This window comes from Leucoraja erinacea, unplaced genomic scaffold (assembly GCF_028641065.1).
Source record: "Leucoraja erinacea ecotype New England unplaced genomic scaffold, Leri_hhj_1 Leri_53S, whole genome shotgun sequence".
In the NCBI taxonomy this organism is placed as follows: Eukaryota; Metazoa; Chordata; class Chondrichthyes; order Rajiformes; family Rajidae; genus Leucoraja; species Leucoraja erinaceus.
The window spans coordinates 324,170-350,156 of NW_026576443.1; the positions used below are offsets into that span (position 1 = coordinate 324,170).

The 25,987-nt window shown below is 46.8% G+C and overlaps 1 protein-coding gene across 1 annotated transcript in view; it reads right to left on the bottom strand.

Annotated features, from left to right (window-relative positions):
* Window positions 1-491: 491 nt before the first annotated feature.
* The window catches only part of tlx2 (T cell leukemia homeobox 2), a 59,716-nt gene continuing 34,220 nt past the window's right edge, over window positions 492-25,987 (bottom strand). The window contains exons 2-3 of the mRNA XM_055630822.1: window positions 9,441-9,678; window positions 492-714 (exon numbers count right to left, since the gene is read on the bottom strand). Coding sequence (XP_055486797.1) covers window positions 495-714; window positions 9,441-9,678 — 458 coding nt within the window. The 3' untranslated portion in view covers window positions 492-494. The remainder of the gene's footprint in view (window positions 715-9,440; window positions 9,679-25,987) is intronic.

Genomic DNA, 25,987 nt, shown 5'->3' on the forward strand with positions numbered 1-25,987 from the left:
TCCAAACCAGCACGTCTTTGGAGTGTGGGAGGAAACCGGAGATCCTGGAGAAAACCCAGGCAGGTCACGGGCAGAACTCCGTACAAACTCCGTACAGACGGCATCCCGTGGTCAGGATCGAACTGGGTCGCTGGATCTTTGAGGCTGTAACTCCGCCACTGCGCCACCGTGCCGCCCACAGAGCCCTTGCTGTGACCATTTTGGCCCCGTTTGATCTTCGCAACAGCAAACCAGCACGAAGGGAAGCCTGGTCTATTGAATTGCATTTTTATTCACCTTGTTTGTTTTGCATTGCAAATAACCCTTTAGCAAGTACTTTTTATTAAAATGAATAACATTCGAGTTTAAAGGTTGAAAATGAAAAAGAAATCCAAGCCCATAATATACAGTGAAGTGCAGCGTTATTTGGTACCAGGGGTTTCAGAGTCTTTGCTGGGGGAGGGGAGGAGGAAAGGGAATCGAGGGGGGGGGGGGGGGGGGGGGGGGGGGAGGGGTCAGACCACGGAAGCCACAGAGGTAACGGACGTGATTTTGGTCCCGTCGTCGGCCCAGGGCTGGAGGTTCTGCAGGGCGTAGAGAGAGGCGTTGTGGACGCACAGCGTGTCCTGGTGGAGGGGCTGAGTCAGCGATTTCTGGAAGGCCTCTTGTTGAAGCTGGATCATCAGCCGGTTCGCCTGCTGCCTCTCGGCCTCTCGCTCCTCGGCCGTCTGCCTCCTGCACCGACAAACAACAAAAAAAAAATCAACGAGGGGGTCGATTCCACGTGAGGTTGTGAGGTTATCCACTTTGGTGGCAAAAACAGGAAAGTAGATTATTATCTGATTGGTGGCCGATTAGCAAAGGGGGAGATGCATTGGGGGTTCAGTATTGATGTGGATAGAGAACTGGCTGGCAAACAGGAAGCAAAGAGTAGGAGTAAACGGGTCCTTTTCACAATGGCAGGCAGTGACTAGTGGGGTACCGCAAGGCTCAGTACTGGGACCCCAGCTATTTACAATACATATTAATAATCTGGATGAGGGAATTGAAGGCAATATCTCCAAGTTTGTGGATGACACTAAGCTGGGGGGCAGTGTTAGCTGTGAGGACGATGCTAGGAGACTGCAAGGTGACTTGGATAGGCTGGGTGAGTGGGCAAATGTTTGGCAGATGCAGTATAATGTGGATAAATGTGAGGTTATCCATTTTGGTGGCAAAAACGGGAAAGCAGACTATTATCTAAATGGTGGCCGATTGGGAAAGGGGGAGATGCAGCGAGACCTGGGTGTCATGGTACACCAGTCATTAAAAGTAGGCATGCAGGTGCAGCAGGCAGTGAAGAAGGCGAATGGTATGTTAGCATTCATAGCAAAAGGATTTGAGTATAGGAGCAGGGAGGTTCTACTGCAGTTGTACAGGGTCTTGGTGAGACCACACCTGGAGTATTGCGTACAGTTTTGGTCTCCTAATCTGAGGAAGGACATTATTGCCATAGAGGGAGTGCAGAGAAGGTTCACCAGACTGATTCCTGGGATGTCAGCACTGTCTTATGAAGAAAGACTGGATAGACTTGGTTTATACTCTCTAGAATTTAGGAGATTGAGAGGGGATCTTATAGAAACTTACAAAATTCTTAATGGGTTGGACAGGATAGATGCAGGAAGATTGTTCCCGATGTTGGGGAAGTCCAGAACAAGGGGTCACAGTTTAAGGATAAGGGGGAAATCTTTTAGGACCGAGATGAGGAAAACTTTTTTCACACAGAGAGTGGTGAATCTGTGGAATTCTCTGCCGCAGAAGGTAGTTGAGGCCAGTTCATTGGCTATATTTAAGAGGGAGTTAGATGTGGCCATTGTGGCTAAAGGGATCAGGGGGTATGGAGAGAAGGCAGGTACGGGATACTGAGTTGGATGATCAGCCATGATCATATTGAATGGTGGTGCAGGCTCGAAGGGCCGAATGGCCTACTCCTGCACCTATTTTCTATGTTTCTATGTTTCTATGATTTCAAAATTTTGTTCAAACACCCGATTGGCGTTTCTAATCCACCAACGTTGTTCCCTTTAAGTTATTCCGTTTAATGTGTATCGGTACACTGTGGACAGCTCGATTGTAATCATGCATAGTTTTTCCGTTATCTTTGATTGGACTTTAGTGCTGGCTTTACCTTGGTATAAACGTTATTCCCTTATCATGAATCTGAACACTGTAAATGGCTCGATTGTAATCATGTGTTGTCTTTCTGCTGAACTGATAGCACACAACAAAAGCTTTTCACTGTACCTCGGTACACATGACAATAAACTAAACTTAACCGAACTCAACTCAAATTTTGGTAAATTATGGTCCCCGAATTTGAGGAAGGACATTCTTGCTATTGAGGGAGTGCAGCGTAGGTTTACAAGGTTAATTCCCGGGATGGCGGGGCTGTCATATGCTGAGAGAATGGAGCAACTGGGCTTGTACACTCTGGAGTTTACAAGGATGAGAGGGATTCTTATAGACAATTGACAATACACAATAGGTGCAGGAGTAGGCCATTTGGCCCTTCGAGCCTGCACCGCCATTCAATGTGATCATGGCTGATCATCCCCAATCAGTACCCCGTTCCTGCCTTCTCCCCATATCCCCTGACTCCGCTATTTTTAAGAGCCCCATCTAGCTCTCTCTTGAAAGAATCCAGAGAACCTGCCTCCACCTCCCTCTGAAGCAGAGAATTCCACAGACTCACAACTCTCTGTGAGAAAAAGTGTTTCCTCGTCTCCGTTCTTATTGAAACATGTAAGATTGTAAGGGTTTTAGGACACGCTAGAGGCAGGAAACATGTTCCCGATATTGGGGGAGTCCAGAACCAGGGGCCACACAGTTTAAGAATAAGGGGTAGGCCATTTAGAACGGAGACGAGGAAACACTTTTTCACACAGAGAGTGGTGAGTGTGTGGAATTCTCCAGAGAACCTGCCCACCGCCCTCTGTGACAGAGAATTCCACAGACTCACAACTCTCTGTGTGAAAAAGTGTTCCCTCATCTCCGTTCTAAATGGTTTACCCCTTATTCTTAAACTGTGGCCTCTAGTTCTGGACTCCCCCAACACCGGGAACATGTTTCCTGCCTCTGGCGTGTCCTGCTGAGTTACTCTGGCATTTTGAGTCTATCTTCGATTTGAAGCAGTATCTGGAGTTCTTTCCGACACACTCTATGCTCAATACCCTGGTTGGTGAAGGCCAATGTGCCAACAGCCTATCTTTGATGGATTTGGGGATGCTGCCTTCTGCTCAGTTCTACATTCTTGCGATCTGATCGTATTCACACGGTGCGGCGTGTTTGGACTCATGTTCTGCTCAGCTCTCTGTGTCGATAGATGTAATTTGCTGCACAAATTTTAGTAATTGTTAGTTCCTTGCGGGGAAGTGTCAGATTCTTCTGACACTGACAGGCAATTAGACAGTTGGAGTCAGACCAGAATTAGGAACAAGCATACCTCCAGCACTGGAAATCACCAGCGCTGACAAAGAAATCTCCCAGGCACGGTGGCGCAGCGGTAGAGTTGCTGCCTCACAGCGCCAGAGTCCCGCGTTTGACCCTGACTGCGGGTGCTGTCTGTGCGGAGTTTGTGCCCTCTGCCCGTGACTCGCGTGTGTTTTCTCCGGGTGCTCCGGTTTCCTCCCACACTCCAAAGACACGCAGGTTTGTAGGTTAATTGGTTTCTTGAAGAATAAGCGGCAAGCCATTTAGAACGGAGATGAGGGAACAATTTTTCACACAGAGAGAAAGGGTGACGTTTTCGAGCACTCGTTCCTACGCTCCAGAGATGCTGCCCGTCCCGCTGAGTTACTCCAGCTTTTTGTGTCTATCTTCGGTTTAAACCAGCACCTGCAGTTCTTTCTTACACATTCTGACTGAAACTTGGGGGAGTATAGAACCAGGGGCCACAGTTTAAGAATAAGGAGTCAGCCATTTAGAACGGAGACGAGGAAAAAAATGTTCACCCAGAGAGTTGTGAGTCTGTGGAATTCTCTGCCTCAGAGGGCGGTGGAGGCCGGTTCTCTGGATGCTTTCAAGAGAGAGCTAGATAGGGCTCTTAAAGATAGCGCAGTCAGGGTATATGGGGAGAAGGCAGGAACGGGGTAGTGATTGGGGAACGTCAGCCATGATCAGATTGAATGGCGGTGCTGGCTCGAAGGGCCAAATGGCCTAGTCCTGCACCTATTGCCTATTGTCTATTGTCTATAAGTGCCTGCTTCTACAATGGCTTACTCCTTATTCTTAAACTGTGGCCCCTGGTTTACTCCGGGTGCTACTGCTTCCTCCCACACTCAAAAGACGTGCAGGTTTGTAGGTTAATTGGCTTCTGTAAATTGCTCCTGATCTAGAGGTTGCTAAACTGGGATAACATTGAAATAGTGATGGATGGGCCAAAGGGCCTGTTTCCATGCTGTATCTAAACTAAACTTTGTTTTTTAATTATTTTATTTCTTACTCTCTTTGTCCATTACCAGCTGCCATTTTACATGGTATTACCGTAGCTTAGTAGTTTTTTACGGTTTTGTAGTTTTTTAGTTGAGTTTATTTTCGAGATACAGCGCGGAATCTGGTCCTTCGGCCCACCGTGTCCGCACCGATCAGCCAACACCGTACACTAACACTATCCTACACACAATTTACAATTTTACCGAAGCCAATTACTTATCGTCTTTCTTAGAAACGTAGAAACATAGAAACATAGAAATTAGGTGCAGGAGTAGGCCATTCGGCCTTTCGAGCCTGCACCGCCATTCAATATGCTCATGGCTGATCATCCAACTCAGTATCCCGTACCTGCCTTCTCTCCATACCCTCTGATCCCCTTAGCCACAAGGGCCACATCTAACTCCCTCTTAAATATAGCCAATGAACTGGCCTCGACTACCCTCTGTGGCAGAGAGTTCCAGAGATTCACCACTCTCTGTGTGAATAATGTTCTTCTCATCTCGGTTTTAAAGGATTTCCCCCCTTATCCTTAAGCTGTGACCCCTTGTCCTGGACTTCCCCAACATCAGGAACAATCTGGAGAAACTCAGCGGGTGCAGCAGCATCTATGGAGCGAAGGAAATAGGCAACGTTTCGGGCCGAAACCAAGGGTTTCGGCCCGAAACGTTGCCTATTTCCTTCGCTCCATAGATGCTGCTGCACCCGCTGAGTTTCTCCAGCTTTTTTGTGTAACCTTCGATTCTCCAGCATCTGCAGTTCCCTCTTAAACATCGGGAACAATCTTCCTGCATCTAGCCTGTCCAACCCCTTAAGAATTTTGTAAGTTTCTATAAGATCCCCTCTCAATCTCCAAAATTCTAGAAAGTATAAACCAAGTCTATCCAGTCTTTCTTCATAAGACAGTCCTGACAGTCTTGATGAATAGCACGCAACAAAAGCTTTTCACCGAACCTCGGTTACACCGAACAATTAAACTACAAACCTGTACGTCTTTGGAGTGTTTGGTTTAGTTTAGTTTGTGTGGGAGGAAGCCAGAGCACTCGGAGAAAACCCACGCGGTCCAGGGGCGAAAGTACAAACTCCGTACAGACAGCACCCGTAGTCAGGATCGAACCCGTGTTTCTGGCGCCGCGAGGCAGCAACTCTACCCGCTGTGCCACCGTTGTAGAGTTTTTCAATCCAGTTTTTTAAAGGCTTAAATAATGAACATCCATAAACCTCTGAGGTCGAAAATTCATAAATAAATCATCTCTCCAGTCATAAATGACTGAGCCTTTCTCACTTACACTACACCCCTTGGTTCCAAATTCCCCCACAGCTTCCCAGCAGCAATTACGTTCCTCAATCATTTTTAAATGTCGATTAAGTCAATATTTGTTTTTCTAAACTCTGTGGGCACATTCTACTCAAAGCCTCCTTAGGGGCTGATCTCAAAAATCAATTTAGTGCAATCTTTCTCAGACATATCTTAAAGTTGCAGAGAAGATTTACGAGGATGTTGCCACGACCCCAAGTGTCTGAGCCATAGTGCCCAACTGTCCATATGGTGCCAGCACAATAACCTGGCTCTCAACACCAGCAAAACCAAGGAACTGATTGTGGAGTTTGCTCAGCCCCCTGCTGTACTCACTCTATACTCATGACTGCATAGCCAGTGAACTCCATCATTAAGTTAGCTGATGACACCACTGTTGTGGGACGTATCACTGATGGAGATGAGTCAGAGTATCGAAGTGAGATCGACCATTTGACCAAAGGGTGCCAGCACAATAACCTGGCCCTCAACACCAGCAAAACCAAAGAACTGATTGTGGACTTTGGAAGGGGTAGGAGGGTGACCCACAGTCCCGTTTATATCAGCGGGTCGATGGCGGAAAGGGTCAAGAGCTTCAAATTCCTGGGCGTCCACATCTCTGAAGATCTTTCCTGGTCCGAGAACACTAACGCAATTATAAAGAAAGCTCATCAGCGCCTCTACTTCCTGAGAAGATTACGGAGAGTCGGTTTGTCAAGGAGGACTCTCTCTAACTTCTACAGGTGCACAGTAGAGAGCATGCTGACCGGTTGCATCGTGGCTTGGTTCGGCAACTTGAGCGCCCTGGAGAGGAAAAGACTACAAAAAGTAGTAAACACTGCCCAGTCCATCATCGGCTCTGACCTTCCTTCCATCGAGGGGATTTATCGCAGTCGCTGCCTCAAAAAGGCTGGCAGTATCATCAAAGACCCACACACCATCCTGGCCACACACTCATCTCCCCGCTATCTTCAGGTAGAAGGTACAGGAGTCTGAAGACTGCAACGTCCAGGTTCAGGAATAGCTCCTTCCCCACAGCCATCAGGATATTAAACCCAACATACAAAACTCTGAACATTAATGGCCCATTATCTGTTTATTTGCACTTTATCAGTGTATTTATTCATGTGTGTATATATTTATATAATGGTATATTGGTTGTTCGGCACGGACTTGTAGGGCCGAGATGGCCTGTTTCCGTGCTGTAATTGTTATATGGTTATATGGACACACTGATCTGTTCTGTATTCATGCCTACTATGTTCAGTTGGGCTGAAGCAAAGCAAGAATTTCATTGTCCTATCAGGGACACATGACAATAAACTCTCTTGAATCTTGAATCTATAGGAAGAGGCAGAGCAGGCTCAGACTCTATTCCTTGGAGCGCAGAAGGATGAGCAGTGATCTGAGGTATGTAAGATGGTGGTGCGGTCGCATTTGGAGGATTGCGTTCAGTTCTGGGCAACATATTATAGGAAACAGGTTATCAAGCTGGAAAGGGTGCAGAGAAGATTTACGAGGATGTTGCCAGGACTCGAGGGTGTGAGCTACAGGGAGAGGTTGAGTAGGCTGGGTCTCTATTCCTTGGAGCGCAGGAGGATGAGGGGTGATCTTATAGAAGTGTACAAAATCATGAGAGGAATAGATCGGGTAGACACACAGAGTCTCTTGCCCAGTGTAGTGGAATCAAATTGATAGGTTTAAGGTGAGAGGGGAAAATTTAATAGGAATCGGAAATGTAACATTTTCACACAAAGGGTTGTGGGTGTATGGAGTGAGCTACCAGAGGAGGTAGTTGAGGCAGGTAGTATCATAATGTTTAAGAGACATTTGGATAGGTACATGGATAGGAATGGACCAAGTTTAGATGGGGCATGTTGTGCAGGACGGACAGGTTGGGCTGAACGGCCTGTTTCCATGCACTATAACTCTATGACCCTAGCCCTAGAGCCATAGAGTGATACAGTGTGGAACAGGCCCTTCTGCCCAACTTGCCCACACCAGCCAACATGTCCCAGCTACATTAGTCCCACCTGCCTGCAGTTGCTCCATCTCCCATTAACTTCTCCTATCCATGTACCCTATTTCTTAAATGTTGGGACAGTCCCCGCCTCATTTACCTCCTCTGGCAGCTTGTTCCATGCACCCACCACCCTTCGTGTGAAAAAGGTTACCGCTCAGATTCCTATTAAATCTTTTCCGCTTCACCTTAAACCTATTTCTCTATGACTCTATGACTGTGAATCTATGACTCTGAGAATCTATGACTGTGACTAATACTCTAATGCCCTTGTCCCACTTAGGAAACCTGAACGGAAACCTCTGGAGACTTTGCGCCCCACCCAAGGTTTCCGTGTGGTTCCCGGAGGTTGCAGGTGGTTGCTGGAGGTTGCAGGTAGTGGAAGCAGGTAGGGAGACTGACTAAAACCCCCGGGAACCGCACGGAAACCTTGGGTGGGGCACAAAGTCTCCAGGGGTTTCCGTTCAGGTTTCCTTAGTGGGACAGGGGCATAAGACTCTAAGTCTCTTTGACTATTATAACTCTGTAATTTGACTCTTATAACTCTGTAATTAATTCATAGTTTGAGGAAGGACATCCTTGCTATTGAGGCAGTGTAGCGTAGGTTCACGAGATTGATCTCCGGGATGGCGGGACTGTCACATGAGGAAATATTGGAAAGACTGGGCTTGTATTCACTGGAATTTAGAAACGGACTAGACAAGCTAGATGCAGGAAAAATGTTCCCAATGTTGAGGGTAGTCCAGAACCAGGGGCCACAGTCTAAGAATAAAGGGGAGGCCATTTAGAACTTTTTCAACCAGAGAGTTGTGAATTTGTGGAATTCCCTGCCACAGAGGGCAGTGGAGGCCAAGTCACTGGATGGATTTAAGAGAGAGTTAGATAGAGCTCTAGGGGCTAGTGGAATCAAGGGATATGGGGAGAAGGCAGGCACGGGTTATTGATTGGGGACGATCAGCCAATAGACAATAGACAATAGGTGCAGGAGCAGGTCATGTTGCATTTTGAGCCAGCACCGCCATTCTATGTGATCATGGCTGATCATCCCCAATCAGTACCCCGTTCCTGCCTTCTCCCCATATCCCCTGATTCCGCTATCTTTAAGAGCCCTATCTAGCTCTCTCTTGAAAGCATCCAGAGAACCGGCCTCCACCGCCCTCTGAGGCAGAGAATTCCACAGACTCACCACTCTCTGTGAGAAAAAGTGGTTCCTCGTCTCCGTTCTAAATGGCTGACCCCTTATTCTTAAACTGTGTGGCCCCTGGTTCTGGACTCCCCCAACATCGTGAACATGGGCTCCTGCACCTATGGCTGATCATCCCCAATCAGTACCCCGTTCCTGCCTTCTCCCCAAATCCCCTGACTCCACTATCTTTAAGAGCCCTACCTAGCTCTCTCTTGAAAGTATCCAGAGAACCTGCCTCCACCATCCTGCCTCTAGCGTGTCCAAGCCCTCAACAATCTTATATGTTTCAATGAGATATCCTCTCATCGTTCTAAACACCAGAGTGTACAAGCCACGATCACAATGAATGGCGGTGCTGGCTCGAAGGGCGGAATGGCCTCCCCCTGCACCTATTTTGTTTTCTATGTTTCTGCGACTCGATTACTGTCCTGAACCAAAGTGGTGGGAGGGGGCATTAGGGTGTGAGGGACTTTCCCTCTGGGTGGTGTTACCTCCACTTGGTCCTTCTGTTCTGGAACCAGGTCTTGACCTGGGCGTCGGTCATCTTGAGGGCCTTGGCCAGCGTTGCCCTCTCGGCCGAGGCCAGGTACTTCTGCCGGTGGAAGCGTTTCTCCAGCTCGCAGATCTGCAGGCGGCTGAACGAGGTCCTGGGCTTCTTCCGCTTGGGAGGGGTGCGGTTCTGGTAGGGGTGTCCGATCCTCCTGGCGGCGGTGAAGGGGGACAGTGCGGCTGGTGGGAGCAGAGGGGAGAGGTCATTGAGAGGCTACAAACACTAAGACCGTCACAAATATAGACTACAAACCAGTACAGTCAAGGCAGTGCAGGCAAATTCACTGGGCGTTTTCAAGAGAGAGTTAGAAAGATAGAAACATAGCAAAATAGGTGCAGGAGTAGGCCATTCGGCCCTTTCGAGCCAGCACCGCCATTCAATGTGATCATGGCTGATCATCCACAATCAGTACCCCGTTCCTGCCTTCTCTCCATATCATAGAAACATAGAAACATAGAAAATAGGTGCAGGAGTAGGCCATTCGGCCCTTCGAGCCTGCACCGCCATTCAATATGATCATGGCTGATCATCCCCAATCAGTATCCCGGACCTGCCTTCTCTCCATACCCTCTGATACCTTTAGCCACAAGGGCCACATCTAACTCCCTCTTAAATATAGCCAATGAACTGTGGCCTCAACTACCTTCTGTGGCAGAGAGTTCCAGAGATTCACCACTCTCTTTGAGTGAAAAATGTTTTTCTCATCACGGTCCTAAAAGACTTCCCCCTTATCCTTAAACTGTGACCCCAACAGTTCTGGACTTCCCCAACATCGGGAACAATCTTCCTGCATCTAGCCTGTCCAACCCCTTAAGAATTTTGTAAGTTTCTGTAAGATCCCCCCTCAATCTCCTAAATTCCAGCGATTACAAGCCGAGTCTTTCCAGTCTTTCTTCATATGAAAGTCCCGCCATCCTAGGAATCAGCCTGGTTAGATTTAGCTCTTATGGCTAACAGAATCAAGGGATATGCGGGGAAAGCAGGAACGGGGTACCGATTTTGGATAGACAATAGACAATAGACAATAGACGATAGGTGCAGGAGGAGGCCATTCGGCCCTTCGAGTCAGCGTTGTGATCATTCAGTGTGATCATGGCTGATCATCCCCAATCAGTACCCCGTTCCTGCCTTCTCCCCAAATCCCCTGACTCCACTATCTTTAAGAGCCCTATCTAGCTCTCTCTTGAAAGCATCCAGAGAACCTGCCTCCACCGCCCTCTGAGGCAGAGAATTCCACAGACTCACCACTCTCTGTGAGAAAAAGTGTTTCCTCATCTCTGTTCTCAATGGCTTACCCCTTATTCTTAAACTGTGTGGCCCCTGGCTCTGGGCTATGATCATATTGAATGGCGGTGCTGGCTCGAAGGGCCGAATGGCCTACTCCTACACCTATTTTCTATGTACAGGAGCCGGCTGTTTTGGGCGGCACGGTGTCGCAGCGGTGGCTTTACAGTGTCTTACAGCGCCCGACACCCGGGTTCAATCCTGACTCTGCACAGAGTTTGCACATTCTCTTCGTCCTGACCCGAAACATCACCTATTCCTTTTCTCCGCAGATGCTGTCTGGCCCACTGAGTTACCCCAGTGATTAGTGTCTATCTTCGGCTTAAACCAGCATCTGCAGTCTCTACATGAATTGGCTTTGATAAAAATGGTAAAATTGGCCCTAGAGTGGAGTACAGCACTAGTGTACGAGGTGATCGCTGGTCGGCGTGGTCTCAGTGGGCCGTAGGGCCTGTTTTCACACTATGTATCTATAGGTAAAGTCAAAAAGCCATATTCTACGCCGAACATGATGTAATGACCAATTCTTCAGGCCCTGTCCCACTTTCCCGAGTTACTCACGAACTCTCCCGAGTTTTCCCCTTGATCCGAAACTCGGGGAATGTCGAGGAATGTCCGTAGACAGTCTGTAGATATTTCGTTAGCAGCTCGTAATGCCAGCCGTAGGAACTCGGGGCATCAGGTGAGTTGGGACGTCTTTTGAAAAATGTCCACGAGTTAAAAAAAATAGCCCCGAGTACGTACGAACGGCCATTACCTTAATTCTCCGAGTTCGAATCAAGGGTTCAAGGGAATCAGGAGAGTTCGTGAGTAAGTCGGGAAAGTGCTCCGGTTTCATAGAAACATAGAAACACAGAAAATAGGTGCAGGAGGAGGCCATTCGGCCCTTCGAGCCAGCACCGCCATTCAATGGCTGATCATCCACAATCAGTACCCCGTTCATAGAAAAATAGAAACATAGAAATTTGGTGCAGGAGTAGGCCATTCGGCCCGTTGAGCCTGCACCGCCATTCAATATGATCATGGCTGATCATCCAACTCAGTATCCCGTACCTGCCTTCTCTCCATACCCCCTGATCCCTTTAGCCACAAGGGCCACATCTAATTCCCTCTTAAATATAGCCAATGAACTGGCCTCAACTACCCTCTGTGGCAGAGAGTTCCAGAGATTCACCACTCTCTGTGTGAAAAAAGTTCTTCTCATCTCGGTTTTAAAAGGATTTCCCCCTTATCCTTAAGCTGTGACCCCTTGTCCTGGACTTCCCTAACATCGGGAACAATCTTCCTGCATCTAGCCTGTCCAACCCCTTAAGAATTTTGTAAGTTTCTATAAGATCCCCTCTCAATCTCCTAAATTCTAGAGAGTATAAACCAAGTCTATCCAGTCTTTCTTCATAAGACAGTCCTGACATCCCAGGAATCAGTCTGGTGAACCGTCTCTGCACTCCCTCTATGGCAATAATGTCCTTCCTCAAATTTGGAGACCAAAACTGTACGCAATACTCCAGGTGTGGTCTCACCAAGACCCTGTACAACTGCAGTAGAACCTCCCTGCTCCTATACTCAAATCCTTTTGCAATGAAAGCTAACATACCATTCGCTTTCTTTACTGCCTGCTGCACCTGCGTGCCTACCTTCAATGACTGGTGTACCATGACACCCAGGTCTCGCTGCATCTCCCCTGACTCCGCTATTTTTAAGAGCCCTATCTAACTCTCTCTTGAAAGCAACTGGGCATAACTACGGCAGATGAAGTTTAATTGCCATATGTACTGACAGTGGAACCATGGAAGGCTTACATGATGCATCTTTACAGCCCCCACTAATATAATAACACATCAATAAATATACAATGATCAATAGTACAATATATTAATAACAGTAATACTCAGTAACCAGACTATAGCAGTGAAAACTGAAGTATGTAGTGCATAGTAAATCATATTTGCTGCTGTATAGTTAAGGCTAGTTGAACATAATGTTATTGTGAGAAAAGAGACACAAAATGCTGGATTAACTCAGTGGGACAGGCAAAATCTCTGGAGAGAAGGGATAGGTGACGTTTCGGGTAGAGACTCTTCATCAGACTCTTTTCACCTTGGACATAGGGCGGGAGGGATTGGACCAGGGGGGGGGGGGGGGTATAAGGTGTACGTTTAATTGATTTCAATGGGGCCAAAGCTAATCAACCTACAAAACCGTACGTCTTTGGAGTGTGGGAGGAAACCGGAGCTCCTTGAGAACAATCCACGCAGGTCACAGGGAGAACAGCACCTGAGGTCAGGATCGAACCCAAGACTCTGGCGCTGTGAGGCAGGTACTCTACCGCTGCGCCGCCGTGCCACACCAACATAATCTGAAGGCCAGCCGCGTCTGCAACAATGCAGTGCTGGTAGATCTGATGAGCTTGTGTCCTGTCATCACTTCTATAGACAATAGCCAATAGACAATAGGTGCAGGAGTAGGCCATTCGGCCCTTCGAGCCAGCACCGCCATTCAATGTGATCACGGCTGTTCATGCACAATCAGTACCCCGTTCCTGCCTTCTCCCCACATGCCTTAACTCCACTATCCCTAAGAGCCCTATCTAACTCTCTCTTGAAAGTATCCAGAGAACCTGCCTCCACCGCCCTCTGAGGCAGAGAATTCCACAGACTCACCACTCTCTGTGTGAAAAAGTGTTTCCTCGTCTCCGTTACAAATGGCTTACCCCTTATTCTTAAACTGTGTGGCCCCTGGTTCTGGACTCCCCCAACATCGGGAACATGTTTCCTGCCTCTAGCGTGTCCAAACCCTTAAGAAACGAATATGTTTCGATAATCTTAAATGTTTCTACAAGCCAACAACCTGTTTGCTTAGGTTACACAAAAAAGCTGGAGAAACTCAGCGGGTGCAGCAGCATCTATGGAGCGAAGGAAATAGGCAACGTTTCGGGCCGAAACCCTTCTTCAGACTGATCGGGGGCGGGGACAAGAAAGGGAAAAGGAGGAGGAGCCCGAAGGCTGGGGGATGGGAGGAGACAGCAGGGGGACTGAGGAAGGGGAGGAGACTGTTTGCTTAAACTGTGTAATTCGCTGTGCCATATTTATTTGCCAAAGGGTACCTTGCAGAATCAAAGGAACTGATATTTTTCTTGATCAACATTCAATGGCCTTCATGCAAACATGAGGGGAATAGGTGGGATGAATGCACACAGTATTTTATCCAGGGTAGGGGAATCAAAAACATAGGTTCAAGGTGGGAGGTGCAATGAACCTGAGGGACAACATTTTCACACAGAGGGCGGTGTGTATGTGGAATGAGCCAGCAGAGGAGGTAGCTGAGGCCAGGTATTATAACAACATTTAATAGACATTTGGGCAGGAACATGGATAGGAAAGGTTTAGACAGTTTAGTTTAGTTTGGAGATACAGCGCCGAAACAGGCCCTTCGGCCCCTCCGAGCCCACACCGACCAGTGATCCCCGCACACTAACACTACCCTACACACACTGGGGCCAATTTACACTTCAGCCAAAGCCATTTAACCAACAAACCTGTACGTCTTTGGAGTGTGGGAGGAAACCGATTTCGGAGAAAACCTACGCAGGTCACGGGGAGAATTTACAAACTCCGTACAGACAGCGCCCGTGGTTGGGATCGAACCCGGGTCTCTGGCGCTGTGAGGCGGCAACTCTACCGCTGCGCCACCGTGCCGCCCCAACATAATCTGAAGGCCAGCCACTTTTTGTAAACCAGCATACAATACAATACAATACCTTTATTAGTCATTTGAACCTCACATGAGGTTCAAACGAAATGCTCCCATTCCCTATGGCTACATAGAGTCACAGAGACATACAATGCAGAAAAGAGGCCCTTCGGCCCAACTTGTCCACACTGACCAACAGGTTTCCTTCTGAACCTGCCCTATCCATGTACCTGTCTAAATGTTTCTTAAACATTGCGATAGTACCAGCCTCAACTACTTCCTCTGGCAGCTCGTTCCATACACCCCAGCATCTTTTGTGTCAAATACGTTACTCCACAGGTCCCTATTACATCTTACACCCTTCACCTTAAGCTTATATCCTCTGGTTCTTGATTGCTCTACCCAGGGTAAAATACTCCATTATTCCTCTCATGATTTTGTACACCTTTATAAGATCACCTCTCGTCCTCCTGCCCTTCGACGAACAGGCAAAACATCAAAACCCCGGATAGCACCTATTCAAGTTCTCCAGAGGTGCTGCCTGACCTGCTAAGTTACTCCAGCACTGAGTTTAGTTTAGTTTGGAGATACAGTGCGGAAACGGGACCTTCGGCCCACCGAGTCCACGCCGACCAGCGATCCCCGCACACGAACTCTATCCAGTTTGTGGATGTTTACGAAGGAACTGCAGATGCTGGAAAACCGAAGGGAGACAAAAATGCTGGGGAAACTCCACGGGTGCAGCAGCATCTATGGAGCGAAGGAAATAGGCAACGTTTCGGGTTGGGACCCTTCTTCAGACCCGAAACATTGCCTATTTTCTTCGTTCCATAGATGCTGCCTCACCCGCGGAGTTTCTCCAGCAGTTTTGTCTATCCTGATTGTGGATGATCAGCCATGATCACATTGAATGACGGTGCTGGTTCGAAAGGCTGAATGGCCTATTCCTGCACCTATTGTCTATTGTCACACTTGGGATAATTTGCACATACACCAAGCCAACTAACTGACAAACCTGCATGTCTTTGGAGTGTGCGGGGCCGAAGGGCCTGTTTCCGCGCTGTTTCTCTTAACCAAACGATCACAATGAATGGCGGTGCTGGCTCGAAGGGCCGAATGGCCTCCTCCTGCACCTATTTTCTATCTATCTAACGATGACAATAAAGCCTCTTGACTACGACTTGACTAAATTCCACCCTCACCTTCCTTTGTCAACCTTCCCCTGAGCAACTGTCCATATGGTGCCAGCGCAATAACCTGGCCCTCAACACCAGCAAAACCAAGGAACTGATTGTGGACTTTGGAAGGAGTAGGAGGGGGACCCACAGCCCCTTTTATATCAACGGGTCGATGGTTGAAAGGGTCAAGAACTTCAAATTCCTGGGCATGCACATCTCTGAAGATCTTTCCTGGTCCGAGAACACTAACGCAATTAACAAAAATGCTCATCAGCGCCTCTACTTCCTGAGAAGATTACGGAGAGTCGGTTTGTCAAGGAAGACTCTCTCTAACTTCTACAGGTGCACAGTAGAGAGCATGCTGACTGGCTTGGTTCGGCAATTTGAGCGCCCTGGAGAGGAAAAGACTACAAAAAGTAGTAAACACTGCCCAGTCCATCATCGGCTCTGACCTTCCTTCCATCGAGGGGATTTATCGCAGTCGCTGCCTCAAAAAGGCTGGCAGTATCATCAAAGACCCACACCATCCTGGCCACACACTCATCTCCCTGCTATCTTCAGGTAGAAGGTACAGGAGCCTGAAGACTGCAACGTCCAGGTTCAGGAATAGCTACTTCTCCACAGCCATCAGGCTATTAAACCTGGCTCGGACAAAACTCTGATTATTAATAACCACTTTCTGTTATTTGCACTTTACCAGTTTATTTATTCATGTGTGTATATATTTATATCATGGTATAGGGACACATTTATCTGTTTTGTAGTAAATGCCTACTATTTTTTCTGTGTGCTTAAGCAAAGCAAGAATTTCATTGTCCTATACAGGGACACATGACAATAAACTCACTTGAACTTGAACTTGAACTTGAACTCTGCCCCAAGATAAACCTCTCTCTGCTATATTCACTCTATCCTCTGAAGTGCATACCAGACCTGGAGGCACCGCAACATTAATCAGAATGGTGACTCCGTGGTAATGTTCAGACCAAACCAATTAAGACAGACAGCTTTCCTTCCTTGCGGCAAATTAGTAAACAAGATGAGTTTTTACAATAACTTTCCGTGTTACTGAGACTCATTTTAATTTGGCTTTTCTTTAATTACTTCAAAATGCTATGAGTGGTTCCAGATCTATAGTCCCAAATTCGAGCTACTAGTTTAGTTTAGTTTATTACTGTCAGGAGTATCAAGGTACAGTTTTTGTCACGAGCTATCCAGTTAGCGGAAAAGCAAGAGTCATAAGTTCATAGGTTTTCGGATCAGAATTAGGCCATTCGGCCCATCAGGTCTACTGCACCATTCAATCATGGCTGAGGAAGCACAATCTGCCACAGGCAATGATGGTCCAATTCTACACGGCCATCGTAGAGTCTGTCCTCACCTTCTCCATCATGGTCTGGTTTGGCTCAGCCACCAAGCACGACACCTGGAGGCTGCAGCGAATCGTCCGATCAGCAGAGAAGGTTATTGGCTGCAACCTTCCCTCCATTGATGAACTGTACACTGCAAGGGCCAGGAAGCGAGCGGGCAAGATCATCTCTGACCCCTCTCACCCTGGCCACAAACTCTTTGAATCACTTCTGGAAGGCGACTCCGGACTGTCAAAGCTGCCACAGCCAGACATAAAAACTGTTTTTATCCACGAGTAGTTGCTCTACTCAACAGCCAAAAATCTGTAGCCTCCTTTTGATCTGGTATTTTGTTGGTTCACATGCTTGATCAATGGTGTTTTATCATTAATGTTTTATTATTATTAACGTTTAGTTTTTTCTGAGTCATTCGTAACTGTCACTGTGTGTCATGTTGTTACTTGTGGGCGGAGCACCAAGGCAAATTCCATGTATGTGAATACTTGGCCAATAAACATAGAAACAAAGAAAATAGGTGCAGGAGGAGGCCATTCGGCCCTTCGAGCCAGCACCACCATTCATTGTGATTATGGCTGATCGTCCCCTATCAATAACCCGTGCCTGCCTTCTCCCCATATCCCTTGACTCCACTAGCCCCTAGAGCTCTATCGAACTCTCTCTTAAATCCATCCAGTGACTTGGCCTCCACTGCCCTCTGTGGCAGGGAATTCCATAAATTCACAACTCTCTGGGTGAAAAAGTTTTTTCTCACCTCAGTCTTAAATGACCTCCCCTTTATTTTAAGACTGTGGTCCCTGGTTCTGGATTCGCCCAACATTGGGAACATTTTTCCTGCATCTAGCTTGTCCTTACTTAGTCCTTACTCTATAAACTTACATACTCTGAACTCTATCATCCCCCTCCTAACCCCATTCTCCTGCCTTCTCCCCATCTTATGAAGAAAGACTGGATAGACTTGGTTTATACTCTCTAGAATTTAGGAGATTGAGAGGGGATCTTATAGAAACTTACAAAATTCTTAAGGGGTTGGACAGGCTAGATGCAGGAAGATTGTTCCCGATGTTGGGGAAGTCCAGGACAAGGGGTCACAGCTTAAGGATAAGGGGGAAATCCTTTAAAAACCGAGATGAGAAGAACTTTTTTCACACAGAGAGTGGTGAATCTCTGGAACTCTCTGCCACAGAGGGTAGTTGAGGCCAGTTCATTGGCTATATTTAAGAGGGAGTTAGATGTGGCCCTTGTGGCCAAGGGGATCAGGGGGCATGGAGAGAAGGCAGGTACGGGATACTGAGTTGGATGATCAGCCATGATCATATTGAATGGCGGTGCAGGCTCGAAGGGCCGAATGGCCTACTCCTGCACCTAATTTCTATGTTTCTATGTTTCTATAACCCTGGACACCCGTACTGATCAAGAATCTGTCAATCTCCACCTTGACTTGGCCTCCACAGCATCTATGGCAATGAAATGCGCAGATTTTTTATTGTACTGTGTATCGAGGGACAGTGACAAGATTTTGTGTTGTGTGCTATCTGTTTATTTATTTATTTATTTATTTTATTTATTCCGAACCAGTAAAGACATTAAAGACATTAATAGTAACAACATCGAAATTATCAAACAATTGGACATTACAATCAATATTTACAAGCAATGAAAAGAACAAAAAGCAAATTTCCAATGTCCAACTCTGTGTCTGTACAAGAGTTGTACAAGAGGGTCCTCAGGAAGCACAACCTGGACTCTAACCTGCTGCTGACCTTCTACCGCTCGTCCATCGAGAGCCTGCTGACATACTGCATTACAGCATGGTATGGCAGCTGCCCCATGGCAGACAGGGAGAGGCTTCAGAGGGTAACTAGGACAGCGCAGAGGATCATTGGCTGCCCTCTCCCCTCCCTGATGGACATCTACACCTCCCGCTGCCTTAGCAGGGCAAAGAAGATCATCAAAGACAGCTCCCATCCTGCGTTTGGACTGTTCGACCTGCTGCCCTCTGGAAGGCGCTATAGGTGCATCAAATCCAGGACAAACAGACTCAGGAATAGTTGCTTTCCGAGAATTATATCTACTATAAATTCAAATTCACACATGCACTGACTACACCGCCCAACACGGACTTCCATCTGTATATATGTATATATGTATGTAGCGCCGCAGAATTTGTGCACCTATTCCCCCCCCCCCTCCCATCTCCCTTCTGTTTTTTGTTTTTTCTGTGTCTTGTTTTTTGTGCTAAATTGTATGTATGCACTGAGTACGAGCAGCTTTCAGTTTCACTGTACATGTATAGTGACAATAAATGGCATATCTATCTATCTAAGCTCGAAAAGGAGTGAGAAGAAGAATAACTTATTAAATCTCACCCATTTTCCCCAACACTATCCAGCCAGTACATGCCCAGAGCCGTCAAACGTTTGTCAGGCATTAGCCAAAACATCCCCGGGATCATTCCCGTAAATCTCCTCTGGACCCTCTCTAGCGCCAGCACATCCTTCCTTGTAAAGGGGGGGGGGGGCACAAAAAGACAGACACAAAATGCTCGAGTAACTCAGCGGGCCAGGCAGCATCTCCCGAGAAAAGGAATAGGTGACGTTTCGGGGTCTGAACCCTCCTTCAGACCTTTTCTTCACATACGATGAGCGTTTGAGGGCACTGGGCCTGTACTCGCTGGAGTTTGGAAGGATGAGGGGCGACCTCATTGACACTCACCGAACAGTGGATGTGGAGAGGATGTTTCTACGAGTGGGAAAGTCAGGCATTTCGTATCTATCTATGGTGGAAGCCAGCATCTGCAGTTCCTTACTACACAATACTGTGTCGTTGAGCAGCAGTCTGACCAGTGTCTCATAAAGCCTCAGCATTACATCCCTTTTATGCTCTTTGACATACAATTTGATATACAGTCTAATGGAGCGGCACGGTGGCGCAGCGGTAGAGTTAGAAACATAGAAACATAGAAAATAGGTGCAGCAGTAGGCCATTCGGCCCTTCGAGCCTGCACCGCCATTCAATATGATCATGGCTGATCATCCAACTCAGTATCCCGTACCTGCCTGCTCTCCATACCCCCTGATTCCTTTAGCCACAAGGGCCACATCTAACTCCCTCTTAAATATAGCCAATGAACTGCGGCCTCAACTACCTTCTGTGGCAGAGAATTCCACAGATTCACCACTAAAAATAGCGGACGGGGGTTATGGGGAGAAGGCAGGAACGGGGTAATGATTGGGGATGATCAGCCATGATCACATTGAATGGCGGTGCTGGCTCGAAGGGCCAAATAGAAACAGCACCCAAAGGAGGTCCCTCAGATCCTAAAACCCCTCCCACCACTTTCGTTCAGAAAAGTCATCGAGTCACAGAAACATAGAAACATAGACAATAGGTGCAGGAGTAGGCCATTCGGCCCTTCGAGCCAGATCAATGTGATCACGGCTGATCATCCAACTCAGTATCCTGTACCTGCCTTCTCTCCATACCCTCTGATCCCCTTAGCCACAAGGGCCACATCTCACTCCCTCTTAAATGGCCTACTCCTGCGCCTATTGTCTATTGTCTATTGTCTAAATCCCTACAAATCGTTAAACTGTACGGAACTAAATTTGCATGAAGAGTTAAATGAAGGCTGTTGTTCAGAGCATAACATTGCGTGCTGTTTTGTTGCAGCCACTGGTTGCTACGGGCAACCACACTAACATGACGCTGTGACTCATTGCCACACATGGCCCCAGGGCTGGCCCTGAGATCACGCTCCACATCTGTGCTTTGATCTCCCGGCTCCTGTTGCACGACCGGATGGGATGTTATGAATGGAGTGGAATTGGGGGGGGGGGGGGGGGGGGGGGGAATTTTATGCAAAACAATGATCATTCTCAAGGACAGACACAAAATGCTGGAGTAACTCAGCGGGACAGGCAGCATCTCTAGAGAGAAGGAGCAGGGTGACGTTTCGGGTCAAGACCCTTCTTCAGACTGGTTAGGGATAAGGGAAATGAGAGATAGATAGACGGTGATGTGGTGAGATAAAGAACAATGAATGAATGATATGCAAAAAATATACAATGATAAACAAAACAGGTATTTCCTAGAAACATGGAAACATGGACAATTGGTGCAGGAGTAGGACATTCGGCCCTTCGAGCCTGCACCGCCATTCAATATGATCATGGCTAATCATCCAACTCAGTATCCTGTACCTGCCTTCTCTCCATACCCCCTGATCCCTTTAGCCACAAGGGCCACAACTAACTCCCTCTTAAATATAGCCAATGAACTGTGGCCTCAACTACCTTCTGTGGCAGGGAGTTCCAGAGATTCACCACTCTCTGTGTGAAAAATGTTTTTCTCATCTCGGTCCTAAAGAATTTCCCCCTTATCCTTAAACTGTGACCCCCTTGTCCTGGACTTCCAGGAAGGGACTGCAGATGCTGGAAAATCGAAGGTAGACAAAAGTGCTGGAGAAACTCAGCGTGCGTGGCAGCATCTATGGAGCGAAGGAAATAGACAACGTTTCTGGTTTCGGCCCGAAACGTTACCTATTTCCTTTCGCTCCATAGATGCTGCCGCACCCGCTGAGTTTCTCCAGCATTTTTGTCCACCTTCAGGTAATTCCCAAGGGTTGGGTGCAGCTGCTAATTCCACATTTATTGCCCAACTTACTTGCTTAGTTTAGCGTTAGTTGTCACGTGTGAAAAGCTTTTTTCTTGCGTGCTACCACAGTCAGCGGAAGCATTACACATGATTACAATCGAGCAGCCACTGGAGATACTGGAGATAGACACAGAATGCTGGAGTAACCCAGCGGGACCGGCAGCATCTCTGGATAGTTTCGTTCAGTTTAGTTTACTTTAGTTTTGTTTATTTGTGTTTCGTTTCATTTAGTTTGTTGCCAGGTGATGCCGAGGTACAGGGAAACGCTTTTGGTTGCGTGCTAACCAGTCGGTGAAAGGACAATGCACGATTACAATCAAGCCGTCCACATTTTACGCAGTGCACCGCAAAGCATTTTATCGGGAAGCATCACAGCTCGGTTTGGGAACAGCTCCACCCAGGACCGCAAGAAATTGCAGCGAATCGTGGACGCAGCCCAGAACATCACGCAAACCAACCTCCCTTCCATTGACTCCATTTAGAAACATAGAAACATAGAAATATTGTAAAATAGGTGCATGAGGAGGCCATTCGGCCCTTCGAGTCATCACTGCTATTCAATATGGCTGATCATCTACAATCCGGTTCTCTGTATGTTTTCAAGAGAGAGTTGGATAGAGCCCTTAAAGATCACAGTGTCCCCAGTGCCGGATTTAGATGAAGAGAGGCCCTAAGCTGTTCCACTTGTGAGGCCCTCAAACGACCGGACAGCCATGGCGGCCAAATCTCCCACAATTCAAAGCGAGGGAGAAAGTGCCCAGCGCCGACCAGTTGCCGTTGTAGTGCGCATGCGCAGGGCGGCCGATGATGCGCTGGCCGTGGTTGTGCGCATGTGCCAGGCGGCCTGCCGTGCCGGCGGATGAGGAGCGAGCGGAGCCCGGCGGCCCGGACACGGATAGCGGGGGGAGATGGAGAGAGAGAGAGATAGAGAGGGGGGGCCGCCCAGAGTTGAACGGTAGGTGTCCTGCCTTGGCCGGAGGCCCCCCTAGATCTCGAGGCCCATCAATTTTTTCGGGGGGGCCCCTAGATAGTGGGGGCCCTAAGCTATAGCTTGTTTAGCTTATACGTAAATCCGGCACTGAGTGTCCCCCACAATTAAAATGTGGATTATGGAAATGTCGGAGACCTTACATTTGGAAAGAACTAGACCTGTCTTAATTGACAAAGAAGAATGATTTGTTCGAATATGGTTTCCAATCATTGACTATTTGAAAGGGTAAATTGGGAATCTGACTGAAGCTCGAACTCAGGATTAGATGAATATTTATGCTTTCTACGGATCTATCTCCAAAGTTGTATTATCGGTAAATTACTCCATTCTTCTTTATCATGCCTTTTTTTAATTCTCACTTTCAATCTATATATATTTTTTTAAACCCCAAATAGAAGCAGAGTTAATATACAAATGATCAAGGACGACCACCATTATTTTGAGTTTCCCACCTATTAGTAACGTATGATTGATACACAAGAAATGTTTTTATTATGTTATGCAAATGCTTCTAATAAAAATATTATTAAAAATAAAATATTTTTTTAAAAGATAGTGTTATTGATCATTGTATATTTATTGATCTGTTATTATATTAGTGGGGGCTGCAAAGATGCATCATGTAAGCCTTCCATGGTTCCACTGTCAGTACATATGGCAATTAAACTTCATCTGCCATAGTTATGCCCAGTTGCTTTCAAGAGTTAGATAGGGCTCTTAAAAATAGCGGAGTCAGGGGATATTGGGAGAAGGCAGGAACGGGGTACTGATTGTGGATGATCAGCCATGATCACATTAAACCCGGTACTGGCTCGAAGGGCTGAAGGGCCTACTCCTGCACCTATTGTCTATTGTCTATACCCAACTCCTGCTTTTTCCCCATACCCCTTGATTCCTTTAGACCAAAGAGCTAATTCTAACGCTCTCTTGAAAGCATCCAGAGAATTGGCCTCCACTGCCTTCTGTGGCAGAGATTTCCACAGATTCACAACTCTCTGGGTGAAGAAGCTTTTCCTCAACTCAGTTCTAAATGGTTTACCCCTTATTCTTAAACCGTGACCCCGGGTTTTGGACATTCCCAACATCGGGGACATTTTTCCTGCAACTAGCCTGTCCAATCCTTTAAGAATTTTATATGTTTCTCTAAGATCCCCTCTCCTCCTAATTCTTGTGAATACAAGCCCAGTCAACCCATTCTTTCATCATATGTCAGTCCCGCCATTCCAGGAATTAACCTGGTGAACCTACACTGCACTCCCTCAATAGCAAGAATGTCCTTCCTCAAAATGGAGACCAAAATTGCACACAATACTCCAGGTGTGGTCTCACCAGGGATCTGTACAACTACAGTAGGACCTCCTTGCTCCTAAACTCAAATCCTCTCGCAATGAAGGCCAACGTGCCATTAACTTTCGTCACTGCCTGCTGTAACGCATCACCGGTTCCTCGCTCCCCTCCATTGAGTCTGTCCGAAGCAAGCGCTGTCTGCGGAGGGCGCTCAGCATCGCCAAGGACTGCTCTCACCCCAACCATGGACTGTTTACCCTCCTACCATCCGGGAGGCGCTACAGGTCTCTCCGTTGCCGAACCAGCAGGTCGAGGAACAGCTTCTTTCCGGCGGCTGTCACTCTACTCAACAACGTACCTCGGTGACTGCCAATCACCACACCCCCCCGGACACTTATTATTATTTATTCAAATCGTTTGCTATGTCGCTCTTCCAGGGAGATGCTAAATGCATTTCGTTGTCTCTGTACTGTACACTGACAATGACAATTAAAATTGAATCTGAATCTGAACCTGAATCTGAATCTGTACCTGCATGCTTACTTTCAGTGACTGATGTACAAACACACCCAGGTCTCGTTGCACCTACTATGTCATCGTCACCTTCTATACATCGTCTATTGTCTATAATCTCATACACATCTGTAACATCACACTTCACCCTCCTGCGCTCCAAGGAATACAGTCAAGTGCTCTATAGCTCAGGCCCTCAAGTCTGGGCAACATCCTCATAAATCTTCTGATGAGATCAAATTTGCCATCGTGTTCTGTGGGCTGCAGGGCCTGTTTCTGTGCTGTAATGTTCTGCAATCCATGTTTAGGTTTGTTTACAGATGCAGCATATAGCAATGTTACAACATTTTGCGATTTTAAAAATCAAGTCTGCAATTTATCCCATCAGACAAAGCATAAAAATAAGTTTAATTTGACACCTAATTCACTTTCATATCTCAAGTATTTAAAAAGTTATGGCCATTTTCATACTCGCAAATTAGCATCTTGTTCCCTATTGATTTTCTATGGACATAACAAAAAAGCTGTGATCGTGGACAGTCAAAAGCCCATAACGTTCTTAAAAATTAAGAGAACTGAATAAAATTTTCAGTTATCATAGATTGAAGCATTCTGAAACAAATATAAAATAATCTTACTTGGATGACCTGAAATTAAAGCATATAATTAGTTAGTTACCCAATTGTAGCTAATTTCAGACTTCAATTACTAGATCTAAACATCTATCCATTTCTTAATAAATGATTAACATTTTTAAATAGCCTAAGTGTCCAAATAATATTCACAAATAATTCACAATAAAACATGATTTTTAAGTCTCATTTACATTAATTTATAGGCCAAATGGAAGGAATTTAGTGTTCAATTGCTGTAAATTAAAGTCCATCAGCTTTCCAGTGGGTTCCTGTGAACGCGCTGGTTTAGAACGTTCACATTGCGCTGGATTTGTGCCCTCAAATGCCCAGAAGAATACTGTGGGATATAATGGGCCCAAAATGAGCTACTCGCAACTTTAAACTTTGTATAAAGGGATCTTAAGAAGCCCTTTTTAACATAAAAATAAACAGCCTACCTTCCGTTTTCCCCTGTATGAGATCCGGCCGGTTGCCGGCTGTCGGAGTTTAGAGGTTAATTTGTTAACCTACTATAACAAGTAAAGAAAGCCCTTAAAACTAAAAATAGCTCCAGCTACAGAATCTTCCAGCGATTTTTCGTTAATAATTAACTAGGCTGAAAAACCTCGATTTGAACAGCCTAGTGAAAAATCGCGTTTTAAACCCGCCCCCCTCTAAACGGCGCCAAAATCGCGCACACGGGCTGGGACAGATTTTCAGCGACGCTTCAGGTAGGCTTTGCAACATACCTACAGCATAGAAACACACCTTCGACCCACCGAGATCACGCCTACCATCGATCACCCGTTCACACTAGGTTATGTTCTACGATATTCCACTTTCTCATCTGCTCGCTGCACTCTGGGGGCAGTTTACAGAGGCTAATTAACCTGCAAACTCGCTCGGCT